This window comes from Cydia strobilella, chromosome Z (genome assembly GCF_947568885.1).
Source record: "Cydia strobilella chromosome Z, ilCydStro3.1, whole genome shotgun sequence".
Taxonomy (NCBI): domain Eukaryota; kingdom Metazoa; phylum Arthropoda; class Insecta; order Lepidoptera; family Tortricidae; genus Cydia; species Cydia strobilella.
In genome coordinates, this window is record NC_086068.1 from 1,591,111 (window position 1) to 1,604,401 (window position 13,291).

Below are 13,291 nucleotides of genomic sequence, written 5' to 3' on the forward strand. Positions count from 1 at the left end.
TTTTGGCATTTGTCATCTTTCATCTTGGTTACGTACGCGTACGACCTAACAGATTAAATATGCTGTATTGATTTGCCATCACTTGTTTCAGACGGTTAGCAAAGAAATGAAACCATTTGTGACGTTTTCAAGTAAAAGTTACCACATTGTCGCTAGTATCTTTATACGAATAACCTGTCAGAGCGTACTTATGGCAAGCGTACCACCGTACCAATGATTCTTGATCATTGATTCTGTTCATTCATAGCTTTAACATTCGCTTTTCTCATCAGACTCACCGCCCATAACCAAACTAACAGCAGGGCCGTCGTACGTGGACGAGCGCGACGCAATGCAGCTGTGGTTCGAGGCGCGGTGGGCGCGGCTGGTGGCGCAGCGCCGGGCCCGCGACCCGCGCCGCGACGACCGGCTGGCCCGGCTGGAGCGGCGACTGTCCCGGCCGCTGTCAGGTGACTACCCCTCGTTGGCCCTCCTTGTACAATAAGAGGGGCACGGACGCTAGCAGCTGTGTTCGAGGCGCGGTGGGCGGTGCTGCCGCGGCGACGGCCGGCTGGAGCGGCGACTATACCGGCAGCTGTCAGGTGACTCCCCCTCGTTGGCCCTCCTTGTACAATAAGAGGGGCACGGACGCTAGCAGCTGTGTTCGAGGCGCGGTGGGCGGTGCTGCCGCGGCGACGGCCGGCTGGAGCGGCGACTGTCCCGGCCGCTGTCAGGTGACTCCCCCTCGTTGGCCCTCCTTGTACAATAAGAGGGGCACGGACGCTAGCAGCTGTGTTCGAGGCGCGGTGGGCGGTGCTGTCGCGGCGACGGCCGGCTGGAGCGGCGACTATACCGGCAGCTGTCAGGTGACTCCCCCTCGTTGGCCCTCCTTGTACAATAAGAGGGGCACGGACGCTAGCAGCTGTGTTCGAGGCGCGGTGGGCGGTGCTGCCGCGGCGACGGCCGGCTGGAGCGGCGACTGTCCCGGCCGCTGTCAGGTGACTCCCCCTCGTTGGCCCTCCTTGTACAATAAGAGGGGCACGGACGCTAGCAGCTGTGTTCGAGGCGCGGTGGGCGGTGCTGTCGCGGCGACGGCCGGCTGGAGCGGCGACTGTCCCGGCCGCTGTCAGGTGACTACCCCTCGTTGGCCCTCCTTGTACAATAAGAGGGGCACGGACGCTAGCAGCTGTGTTCGAGGCGCGGTGGGCGGTGCTGCCGCGGCGACGGCCGGCTGGAGCGGCGACTATACCGGCAGCTGTCAGGTGACTCCCCCTCGTTGGCCCTCCTTGTACAATAAGAGGGGCACGGACGCTAGCAGCTGTGTTCGAGGCGCGGTGGGCGGTGCTGCCGCGGCGACGGCCGGCTGGAGCGGCGACTGTCCCGGCCGCTGTCAGGTGACTCCCCCTCGTTGGCCCTCCTTGTACAATAAGAGGGGCACGGACGCTAGCAGCTGTGTTCGAGGCGCGGTGGGCGGTGCTGTCGCGGCGACGGCCGGCTGGAGCGGCGACTATACCGGCAGCTGTCAGGTGACTCCCCCTCGTTGGCCCTCCTTGTACAATAAGAGGGGCACGGACGCTAGCAGCTGTGTTCGAGGCGCGGTGGGCGGTGCTGCCGCGGCGACGGCCGGCTGGAGCGGCGACTGTCCCGGCCGCTGTCAGGTGACTCCCCCTCGTTGGCCCTCCTTGTACAATAAGAGGGGCACGGACGCTAGCAGCTGTGTTCGAGGCGCGGTGGGCGGTGCTGTCGCGGCGACGGCCGGCTGGAGCGGCGACTATACCGGCAGCTGTCAGGTGACTCCCCCTCGTTGGCCCTCCTTGTACAATAAGAGGGGCACGGACGCTAGCAGCTGTGTTCGAGGCGCGGTGGGCGGTGCTGTCGCGGCGACGGCCGGCTGGAGCGGCGACTATACCGGCAGCTGTCAGGTGACTACCCCTCGTTGGCCCTCCTTGTACAATAAGAGGGGCACGGACGCTAGCAGCTGTGTTCGAGGCGCGGTGGGCGGTGCTGCCGCGGCGACGGCTGGCTGGAGCGGCGACTATACCGGCAGCTGTCAGGTGACTACCCCTCGTTGGCCCTCCTTGTACAATAAGAGGGGCACGGACGCTAGCAGCTGTGTTCGAGGCGCGGTGGGCGGTGCTGCCGCGGCGACGGCCAGCTGGAGCGGCGACTATACCGGCCGCTGTCAGGTGACTACCCCTCGTTGATCCTACTGCCAACTTGTACAATAAGAGGGGCACGGACGCTAGCACCTGTGTTCGAGGCGCGGTGGCGCGCGTACAGCCATATGAGTTGGATAGTTTTAAAGAAATGGTCGTATAATATTAAATGTCCAATAATTTTCCGCGTCTATTTTCAATAGTGTTCAGAATAGCTCTCCTTTCACTCACTCTTCGTACTACGTCCTCGTTCGTTATCCTGTCTCTTCAACTAATGCCTTCCATTCGTCTCCAGCACCACTTTTCCAATGCTTCCATTCTCATTCTGTCTCTTAGGCTTGTCCGCGTTTCACTTCCATAAATAGCTATACTTTACGAGCAAGTGTGATGAAAATAATAGGGTAGTTGACATTTTTTTATGGTATCAGTTGATCAAGTTTGTTTTGAGGATCAAATGTCTGTATGGGACCCATTGTCTTAAAGCAATACAAAAGTCACAAATGATGGTCAAAGTCTGGCATCGCCACTTTACTGAGCAAACGCTCTTACAAAATGGCAACACATCGTGACGTCACTGTGTCACTTTGCTTAGAACAACTTATGTTGTGTTGTTCCAGCGGAGCAACAGGCGGCGACGGTGGCGGAGCTGGTGCAGGTGTCGGCGCAGCGTGAGGCGCACCAGGCGCTGATGGCCGCTGACAGGTACGGAGCGACACTGTACATAATGACACACTTGCTATGAAATGTACTATATTCACCACATCCACCTGTGTACAAAATGACGTCATTTTTACTAGACCGCGGGCCAGGAACAGATTTCCATGACTAATCGCCTCCCGGGCGAAAACTCGTATAGTGGTTAACGGCTATGTATGTGTATGATGAACCCCCGTGAACGTCAGCTGCCGCTCCGTTGGTGGGTTGAGGAATGGCAGCAAATTAAATATATAAAAAATTTTGTCATCACCTCCCGCTTGATACTTTGTCAGATGATAGTTTAGATGCTATTGTAAATAAACAAAATCGTCAGCCGATTGTATCGCTGTGGAAAGACCGTCAGCTGGTCATATGAACATGTATAAAAAATCTTTTCAGTCATCGGCGTCATCGCCTCCCGTTTGATACTTTGTCAGAGGATAGTTTAGATGCTATTGTTAATGAAACAAATCGTCAGCCTATTGTATCGCGGTGGCGTTTCGGTGGCTTCCTCAACTCACCAACGGAGCGGCAGCTGACGTTCACGAGGGTTCATCATACATAGCCGTTAACCGCTATACGAGTTTTCGCCCGGGAGGCGATGACTGACGAAATTTGCGCCTGGCTCGCGGTCTATAACAGCCAGTGTGGGACCCCCCCACTGTAAGCTACTGTCCTTTTCAGGAGACGCAGTGCTGCGGGCAGCGGCGTTGGTGACTAAAGCGACGCCTTTATACACTCCCCCCCCCACATTACGTCACCTACCACCGCAGGCCTAACTCAGCAGCTCTCGGGTCTGCTTCGGCAGTCGTCGGGTCCCTTCGGCCTACGTCACACACACGGACGCAATTTTCACAGCTGTATTGTTAGAAGTAAGAACAGTATCCTTACCTTGAGTGATGCATTGTGAGTTACTTTACGCCATCGCTAGCGAATAATTCAGTGTCAAACTCGTGGTAAGGATACAGCTAAGAAAAATGTGTTACAGTTTTGTGATGAACTGATGAAAACTGAAGTTTAGTCTAACGGTCAACTTAGTTTTGTATTAAATATATTAATAACGGGTCACTCACGTATTTTTAGTCTAACAACGCTCATGTTTCACTCCGTACCGAGGAGTATCATCAGGAGCTTGCGTTGACGGTGGCGCACTGCTGGCCCGACCCGTAACCCGTTATTAATATATTTAATATGTCCGTGTCTCACGGAAGTTTTTTTATTAAAACTTAGTTTTGTGCCTATTTTTTTAATTGAAAGATAAGGACGGAATTGTTATTAAAATAAGGACGGAACTATGAGATGGGAGTTTGTGCTTGTAACATAATGTCGTGTCGCTACACTCGATAATGACAAAATTGTACCCAGGTAGCATTTATACATCATTATGACGTCAGCGACGTCATAATGATGTCATAACGACGTCATAATTTAAATACCATGGTTTAAAAAAATAAAAAAATAACGTCATTATGACGTCGCTGACGTCACTTAAGTCACTTTACTATCTGGGTAATGATATTCATGATCTTTGTAATCGAAAAACGTGTTTTATTGTAGAATATATTAATTAGTATTGTATTTAAATTCATATAAGAGACCACACGAGATCTACTTCAGACATAATTAGTTATAAAACATACGTATATCTGTGTCAAAAACTGCTGGGCCTATACTTTTTATACATACGTATTAGATTATTTTTTTAAACGTGGCTAGGTGACAAAGGGTTTTATATTGAATTTAGTTTTTATTTTAGCAAAATTTAGTGTTCATATCTTTAATATTTTAGTTATTGTTATACTATAGGCATTTAAATGCATCACACATTTATTACAGTTTGACCATAGGTGTTTAATGTCAGGGCTCGGTTCTACTCGCTAAACTGATCTACTTTTATTATGGGACCAACCCTAAAACCGCGTTTTTTTTTGGCTTTTCCATAGAAAACGTCGACATCTGATCAACCAAAATTTATGAAAAAGTAAAGTTTTTTTTTCACTGCTGGCTGGTCCCATAATAAAAGTAACTCAGTTTAGCGAGTAGAATCAAGCCCTGAATTTAAAGCCAGAAACACCCTGTATAGACTATGTCTAATGGAGCATTTTATGTTTTGTTTTTAATATTCTATTCTTTACTTTACTGTGTTTATTGTTTTGATATTTCAAGGTATTACTTTTTTTTAATAGTTATCGAACTTTAATACAGTCGCCATCAGATATATCGGAGCGGCCGAGTCGCTCAAAAATATCTGAACACGCACTCTAACTCCTTGACAATAGAGGCGTGTTTAGATATTTGTGAGGCGGGTTACGACTTATGAGTATCCCGACTTACATTTTATAATCTACGTATACCTGATACGTTCACAATAGTTTGCAAATAACTCGTTTCGCACCTAATAAAGTCCTATTGGTTCACGATCAAATTTTAACCGTTTTAAAGTTAGGTTATACCTCCCGTGCCGAATGACAGTTTCTCCAAATATCTATTAGCTGAATTATTTTAAAAAAAAATAGGTTTTTACTGTATTTTTATTACTTAAATGTTGTAATTTGTTAATAAACTATAACTTAAAAAAAATTGCTACAAACATTATACATTACACCCAGGTAGCAGTGACGTCATAATGACGTCATTTATACGTCATAATGACGTAACGGACGTAATAATGACGTATTAAATGCTATCTGGGCAGCTACTCCATTTTAAAAGGAACTGTCAATCGTCTCGAAATGTAGATGTTTTATTTAGGGGAAAAATGGCGGTTCTCCCGCCGGCCAGAACGCAGCATTGTTGTTTTTTTAACCAAACTGAAGATTGAATGTTTAGTAAAATAATGTAACGTTGCAAATTAGTTTTAATTTTTTCGTTAATTAATTAAGAATTCAAATTCAGCCTATGTCTGTTTTGTGTCCGTTTTCATTGAAAACCGGACGATATTCACAACCCCTTGTGGACTACGGTGTGCTAGATATGCCAAATAAGTATATTTATATAATATAGGTATATGTATACATAATGACGCATAGGCTTAGGTTATGCCTTACTAACACAAAAAGGCGAAACTTTTGTAATATTGCTACCGGTTCATTTCGATATTAAATTCTGCAAATGTGTTTCTTAATTAGTATTAAAAACGGGGTCCCTTTGTTTGACATAATTATTAAGTCATAATGTGGTTGCATATTATCATTAGTCATAATTTTGAAACCGTTAACTTTTCAGGATTTTCCTCAGGTTATCCTACAGTTAGTTTAGGTGTTAATAACTATACTCTAATAAACCCCATGTTCAGGCAAATACACATCATCAACTACACAAACAAATAACACGGTAATTACCTGTTGCTAACCGCCTCGAAGCCGGCTTCAATGGGGCAAGGTGCAGAGCCCCCGCTCTCGTTGGTTCTTAAATTTAATGTTCCGAGTTCCTTAACACCTTTTACACAAACACAGAACCGTCACAGGTCAAAAGTATAGCATTTTCACAATAAAACCGTTTTTATTACAGCGCGACAGCAAAAACGTGCAGCCCGTATTTTGTTTTCTCTTGCGACTCGTTTCCCTTTTTAGCCACGGGCGGAGCTCACCGGAGAGCGGCGTGACTGTCGCGCGATCGGCGCAACGACGGCGTTTTCCCGCGTCATTTGAATTATGTAGCCGACGAAGAGGTTTTACGTATAGTAGGAGAAAAGAGGACTTTGTTAAGAACTATAGATAATAGAAGAGGAAAGATGCTTGGGCACCTGATACGACACGACGAATTTATCAAAAACATCATATAAGGGAAAGTTGAAGCAAAGAGGAAGGAGGGAAGACCAAGCATCAAATAAAAGAAAAACTCAACGTCGTGTCGTATCAGGCTGTCAAAGAGAAGGCAGAGAACCGCGAAACATGGAAATTGCTCCACCGACAAGAGACTTACTCTTAAGTATATGATGATGATGATGAGCCGATGAACATGTTTTATTATGCCCGAACATTAGGTTAGGTTTGTTTTATGGCAATCCTGAAAAATTACGTGTTTCGGAGAAAAATCAAATTGTGACAAACTAAAATGTGAACAAACAATACATTATGACTTAAAACTATATAAGAAACAATAGAGACCGATTAAAAAGATAACGCAGCGTAGGTAGAGGGCGCCCTAAGCCCTTAAGGGATTATATACTAGAAAATTGGACCGCCGTGGCCCGGGTCGCCGTGCGGTATAGGCAACTGCCGCGAATGCAGAGGGTCCGATTGTTTCGACTCCAGCCTAGGGCATAGTTTTTAATTTTATACTTGAAATAACACTTAAATATTTTTATTAAATAATTTAATATTAGCGTTCGTAAGCGACACTAAAGTGAAGCTCATTATGTGAAGTCATTTTGTGTTAGTGAAGCTAAAGCTAACTTAATCATAAGATAGTTAATCCACGGGTCACTAAAGCTCTACAATATTTTTTTATATTAACTTCGCTTTTGTTCAATTTCTTTACTATTTTGTATAGTAATTAAGCTTCGGAACTGAGCTCTGTATGTGTATATCTGTAAGTAAATCGTTCAGACGTCATGTTTATTAGAACAAAAATATTCCATTTTGGACCTCCATTTCAAAAAAGGTCTTATGAAACTACCGATATTGGTATAGTTTGAGAGTTTTAAAAATGAACTAAAATACATAATTCCTTAACCTTTTCGACGCCGTGTAAAAAAAAGCTGTCACTTGGGCGCCACGTCACCGAAGTGTCAAAACTGAAATTGAACTTTATGCACATGCACGTAGGTCTATGTTGCGCTGTGGTCTGTGACGGATTAATCAGTTATTGGCGTTGGACCTGCGGTGCCGATATATCCGTCATTGGCGTCCAAAAGGTTAAACCACAAAATTATCTTTCGAGAATTACAAACGGTTATAGTACCCACTATGTGAACATGACAACTTAGTCAAATAGAAATAGGGAAATTGGTCAGTAACTGGCCACTCTGTAAGAAAAGGGGTCAGGCCGTGATTAGGCCGATTTTTATCGTCTGCTTTCGATAAAATTTGGTGGATAGAGAGTTCCCTATTCTATACATAAGCGCATTTCACTGTAAGTACAGTACAATCTCACTAATCCGGCACTAATGCTGACACAAGAGCCGGATTACTGGAAATCTCGGATTACTGGAAGTTAGACCAAAACTGCATACATATATGCAGAATTGTTGATGTGTTTTTTAATATGCCGTAGAAATACATTTTACTAAAATACAAAATTCAAAGAAAATTCTACTGTTATCTGAAACTTAGCCATTTATGAAGAGATGGAAGGGCGAAAATGAAAGCGCACATTAAATTAGGACATAGAATGACCATTTGTATCCCAATTTTGGTGCCGGATTTCTGGATATACCATATCCAGATTTCACTTTACCTATGTCAAAAATATATACGGATTATCCAGATTTCACTTTACCTATGTCAAAAATATATACGGATTATCCAAATTTCACTTTACCTATGTCAAAAATATATATGGATTATCCAGATTTCACTTTACCTATGTCAAAAATATATACGGATTATCCAGATTTCACTTTACCTATGTCAAAAAATCTTCCACTGACGAAAACGTGTGGTATTTATTATTATATTATTTATCCCACCCAGAATGAGGAACTCTTCATACCAGCCAAATTTTATCCAAAGGGAACGAAAACAAAAAAGCGACAGAAAAAAAAGCCCGGGTATCGAGAACAGATGAATTTTCACGAATGAAATTTTATTTTTAGAATTATTCACAAAATAGGCACAGACATATTTAAATGTTATTAGAATTCAATAAACTTTCTGACTGCGCCAAATATTGACGAAATTATCTAATTTAAAGGGAAATACTCGTATGTATAATAGAAAATAGATTATATTTTTTAAAGGGGAAATATATGTATAGATTATAACTAACTTAGTTTATTAAAGTGGATCACATTTCAAACGCGCGCAAGATAACAATTATGTTTAATATCTCTCTTTCTCTTATCTTTTTAAAGCAATAATTGTTTGTTGTTCTTCAGTTGAATCAATGGGCAAAGTTACACGATTTTAACCCTTTGATAACCACGATTTTAACACCACAGTTTAATATTGATGCATTTCATTAATGTTTATGGTGACGCGTCATTGAGTGGGAAGAACTATTATATAATCAGTGACGCGAGTTATAAGTAATCGTAAAAATAATGCGAGTCAAAATTCTTACAGATTGTCTTGCTTACCTTTGTCGATTTTTATTTTCTTGTAAAAAAAAATATTGCCGTAAGACTTGGATAAAATGTTGCTGGTTTGAAGAGCTCATTCTAGACAGAATAAATACTAAATAACGACGTGCCACTAAAAAAAATTAAGTAATTCTCCGTTGTATTTACGAAAATCAGTAACTTAAGTACTTTTAATAAGTACTCAGTAAGTTACTTTTTCGTAATTTAGTGCAAGACTTTTAAGGACATTAGGTGAAATCACGTTTATGTTGTACAGAATAGGAAAATTATATCAAAATCCGGCTTATAAAATACATTTCTAAACCTAAATACATGTAAATTAAAATCGGCCTAGCTAGCTATTGTTTGTTGTTTTGTTCAAACATTACATAACTTGACAAAATTAGGGGATGTTCGATTGCGACATCAACGCAGCTATAAATTATAAATGTGACATAAAAATAAGCTGATAAGGTATTACAGAGTAAATATTTTAGTTGCGTTTGACTGTGGTCCACTTTTTAAAAGGAAACCTTTATTTTTTATGAAATAAATCATCTTAAGGCTCAAATTAACATAAGGGTGACTCACGTTACACCGCTCCGTGTCTCACGCTACACCACGCCGTGTCTCACGCTACACCCCGTGTCTCACGCTACACCGCGCCGTGTCTCACGCTACACCCCGTGTCTCACGCTACACCGCGCCGTGTCTCACGCTACACCCCGTGTCTCACGCTACACCTCGCCGTGTCTCACGCTACACCGCGCCGTGTTTAGTGCGATATATAGGTCTACTGTTTAGTGACGTTATTCTAAGCTTGTCAATTCTAACAAGCCCTTTTTAATCGTTAGTCCTTACCCGTCATTTTGACATGTGTTAGAAAGGGACAAAAGGCCCATGGGCAACTTTGTATGGCGTGTGGTCCAAAAACCAATAGAAATGAGAGGTCATTAGATAGGTATTTCTATGTACTTCATTTCGTTCTATGGGCACCAAGCGGAATTCCACTGCGGAACTGATATATTGGTATTTTAGTCAAAATGTCATCCTTATTACGTTGGCAATAGAGTCAGAGTCAGGTCGGTTGCACTGAAAAAAAAAATGATATTTAGAAACCTCAATATCATTTTTGAAGACCTATCCATAGATGGGTTTGATGAAAAAAAATTTCGATTTTCAGTTCACATAATACATCTACTTACCAAGTTTCAACAGTTTAATTCTTAAGGGCCCTCCACACTCGTGCGCGAATCGCGGCGCGAAGCTGCGAACGCGAGTGTGGAGTCTAATTCGCTAATCAGCGAAATCGACTCCACATTCGCGTTCGCGGCTTCGCGTCGCGTAGTCTGGAGCGAGCTTTATAGTTTCGGAAAAAAAGTGGCTGTGACATACGGACGGATAGTCAGACAGACAGACATGACGAATCCATAAGGGTTCCGTTTTTTGCCATTTGGCTACGGAACCCTAAAAATACCTATTAAATGAGATAACTCTCAACTCTGTTGGTATTTGGACCATTTTGACCCATTAGTCCTTTAACAGATTTAACCCTTAAATGCATAATGATGTATATATGCATCGTATATTTGATGGTCCGTGGCTCAATAAGCAGCTATCCAAAATCACATTTATTACTTTTATACAGCATGACAGATCTATTACAATTTATTAAAAAGTTATACAAAAAATCATGCATTTAAGGGTTAAGTTTTTATGAACAAGGGTCCTCATCCGTTTCGGAGTGCGACTGTCATCCATAATATACATTACATACTGTAAAAACATTTATTTACATACAAGATATATACAGTGGTACTACGTAAACGAAATTAATAACTAGCTTAAATTTAAAATAGGCCCTTGAGGCATTGTACCAAGGATGCTGGCGGCATTTCCCCGCTGTATCGCAATGCTGATACGTTGTGCGAGAAAGCCGCCAGCTCTTCATTACATACTTAGGTTCTGTTTTATAGTTACAAATATTCCAGCACATTATCAACTTGATTAGCTCTGTAAATATAGTTAGGTATATCTTAAAGTAAATATGCGTGTTGATCGTTGGACAGGTGAATGAATTGTAGTTTTTACCCCTTTTTTTATTATCATTTTTTTTGTATTTTTTTATATATATTGGGGCAATTTCTATGAAAAGGGACTTTATTGTCGATGACGCTTACGCCGCACAGCGTCGCGCGGCATTGTATTTATATCGGAGCATCGTTTATAATAGCGTAAGCGCCATCGACAATAAGGTCCCTTTTTATAGAAAATACCATATATGCTCGTTCGGGTCAAATCTTGCAAGCTATACCTACTTCCCGCTATTCGATTGAGCTGAAAGTGCTGAAACTATGTAAGTTGGGAGACAGCAATATTATGGTACCATCGAGCTGATCTGATGATGGACACAAGAGGTGGCCATATGAACACTGTGATAAAACAACGCAACCTAGTTGTGTTTGTAAATGTTGTCTCGGTGAGTATTAGCTGCCTGTTGAAAGAAATGTACAGTCAGCGATAAAAGCTTGTATCAAAAAATGTTTTTTGTCAAAAAACTTATTGAATATATTTTTACGAATAAAATGCGGTAATCATAATTACTAAGGGTTTTTATTTGACTATATTCATTTGTGCAACGCATGACGCATGAAGCAGGCGAAACCGTATAAGTATTTGTACCATTTTCAACCAAATGGGTACTGATTGTCGTTTGTCAATAAGGCGCTATTTCCATATAGCTTCAATTTGAAATCAACCTTATCGACAAGCGACAACGTGGTACCTTTTGGTTGAAAACGTCACATTTAGCCTCAGACTTATAATAATTGAATGTATACTAATAAAAAAAAGTTATCCGACAATAAAGAAAGAAGAAAAATATTATATAAAAACAACCGTGGACAGTCATCGTCAGGAATACGAAAGCGGGCAAAGTTGCCAATCTTGTTTATTTGTCAACTTTGCCCACTAATGTTCGATAGTGCCCTGACAGGATTTTATTTGGCCATCGCCATGTTGCGGATTTTCAGTGGTAGGTACTAACTTATTTTACTGGCAAGGAGACTGAGAACAGACGTTGATCGTTGAAACGACAAGAAGAAATATTTTTGCATATTTATATAAATGTAGTTTCACAAAACTGACAAAAAGATTGTCAAAGACGCAAGAAAAATGATTTTAAAAATGAAGTATTTCGTATTATTCCAATAAGCAATGTTTTGAAATTAGCCGTTGACATGCCTCGTAATAACATTTAAGGGACCTTATTGTCGATGGCGCTTACGCCGCACAGCGTCGCGCGGCATTGTATTTATATCGGAGCATCGTTAATGATGGCGTAAGCGCCATCGACAATAAGGTCCCTTTTTATAGAAAATACCACATTTTATTTGACCATACGTAATGTCATCACGCTCCGCGATTATTGTTACTCCATTTAGGGTTCTAGATGGAGTTGGCCGGTCGAAATAATTAGCAGATGGCGCCAGCATAGCTTGCCCTGTCAAACCCTAGAATTGTGTCAAATTTTTTTTTTTAATGCCCTGGATGCCAAACCTTTAAGCCAAATCTCATAGAAAAAGGGGCAAGCTATGATGGCGCCATCTCTGCAAACCATTGACAGTTGCCAACCTCATTGCTGGTTGTTCCATACATACGCTATGGAATGTCCAATGTATATGTAACGTCGCACTCTTAGTGTACGCGTTAACTTAATCTTAAATACTGAACCTCGGTAATTACTTAAAGCGCTAAAAGCGGATCCCTAACGCTAACGAGCTATTCCGAAGATGCGCGAGCGCCGCTACGAGCGGCATTCGGTATTCTCGGGCTTTACACCGCCCCGAGGCCCCGAGCCATCGAACGGGAAGCGCGTGTTGCCAACTTGGCATAATTGGTGCCAGATATGGCATAATTTCACACTCTCTGGCATCGAAAATTTTCATTTAGCATCTGGCATCTTTTTTAGCATAATTTAGTGAATCAAGTGATTATGTCCCTAAGCCAAGTTTGAAACCTACTTGGCAGTGATAGACAATGCATGGCACAACCGTCAAAGGAAATTTTATACATACGAGGAATTATAATAAGCCGTAACAGACTACCGCACCGCACCGCGACCTTTTTTTCATACGCGTTACCAATTAAATTGACAATCAGATTGTGCGAAAAATTGTCTCGTCTACACCCACTAATCTTTTTGTGTTATCTATGGTATAGTCAATGTCATGTCATA

General features: G+C 42.5%; 1 protein-coding gene and 1 long non-coding RNA gene across 6 annotated transcripts in view; both read left to right on the forward strand.

Moving 5' to 3' along the window:
• The window catches only part of LOC134754537 (F-actin-monooxygenase MICAL3-like), a 99,110-nt gene extending 94,293 nt beyond the window's left edge, over positions 1-4,817 (forward strand). For 3 of the 5 annotated variants that reach the window (XM_063690832.1, XM_063690833.1, XM_063690836.1), the window contains 3 exons: positions 273-449; positions 2,753-2,837; positions 3,516-4,817. In XM_063690832.1, the coding sequence (XP_063546902.1) occupies positions 273-449; positions 2,753-2,837; positions 3,516-3,552 (299 nt within the window). In that variant the 3' untranslated portion in view covers positions 3,553-4,817. The remainder of the gene's footprint in view (positions 1-272; positions 450-2,752; positions 2,838-3,515) is intronic. The other 2 variants (XM_063690834.1, XM_063690835.1) reach the window with 1 other exon arrangement.
• Positions 1-13,291, forward strand: part of LOC134754592 (uncharacterized) — a 363,458-nt gene that overhangs the window by 77,347 nt on the left and 272,820 nt on the right. The window lies entirely within an intron of this gene.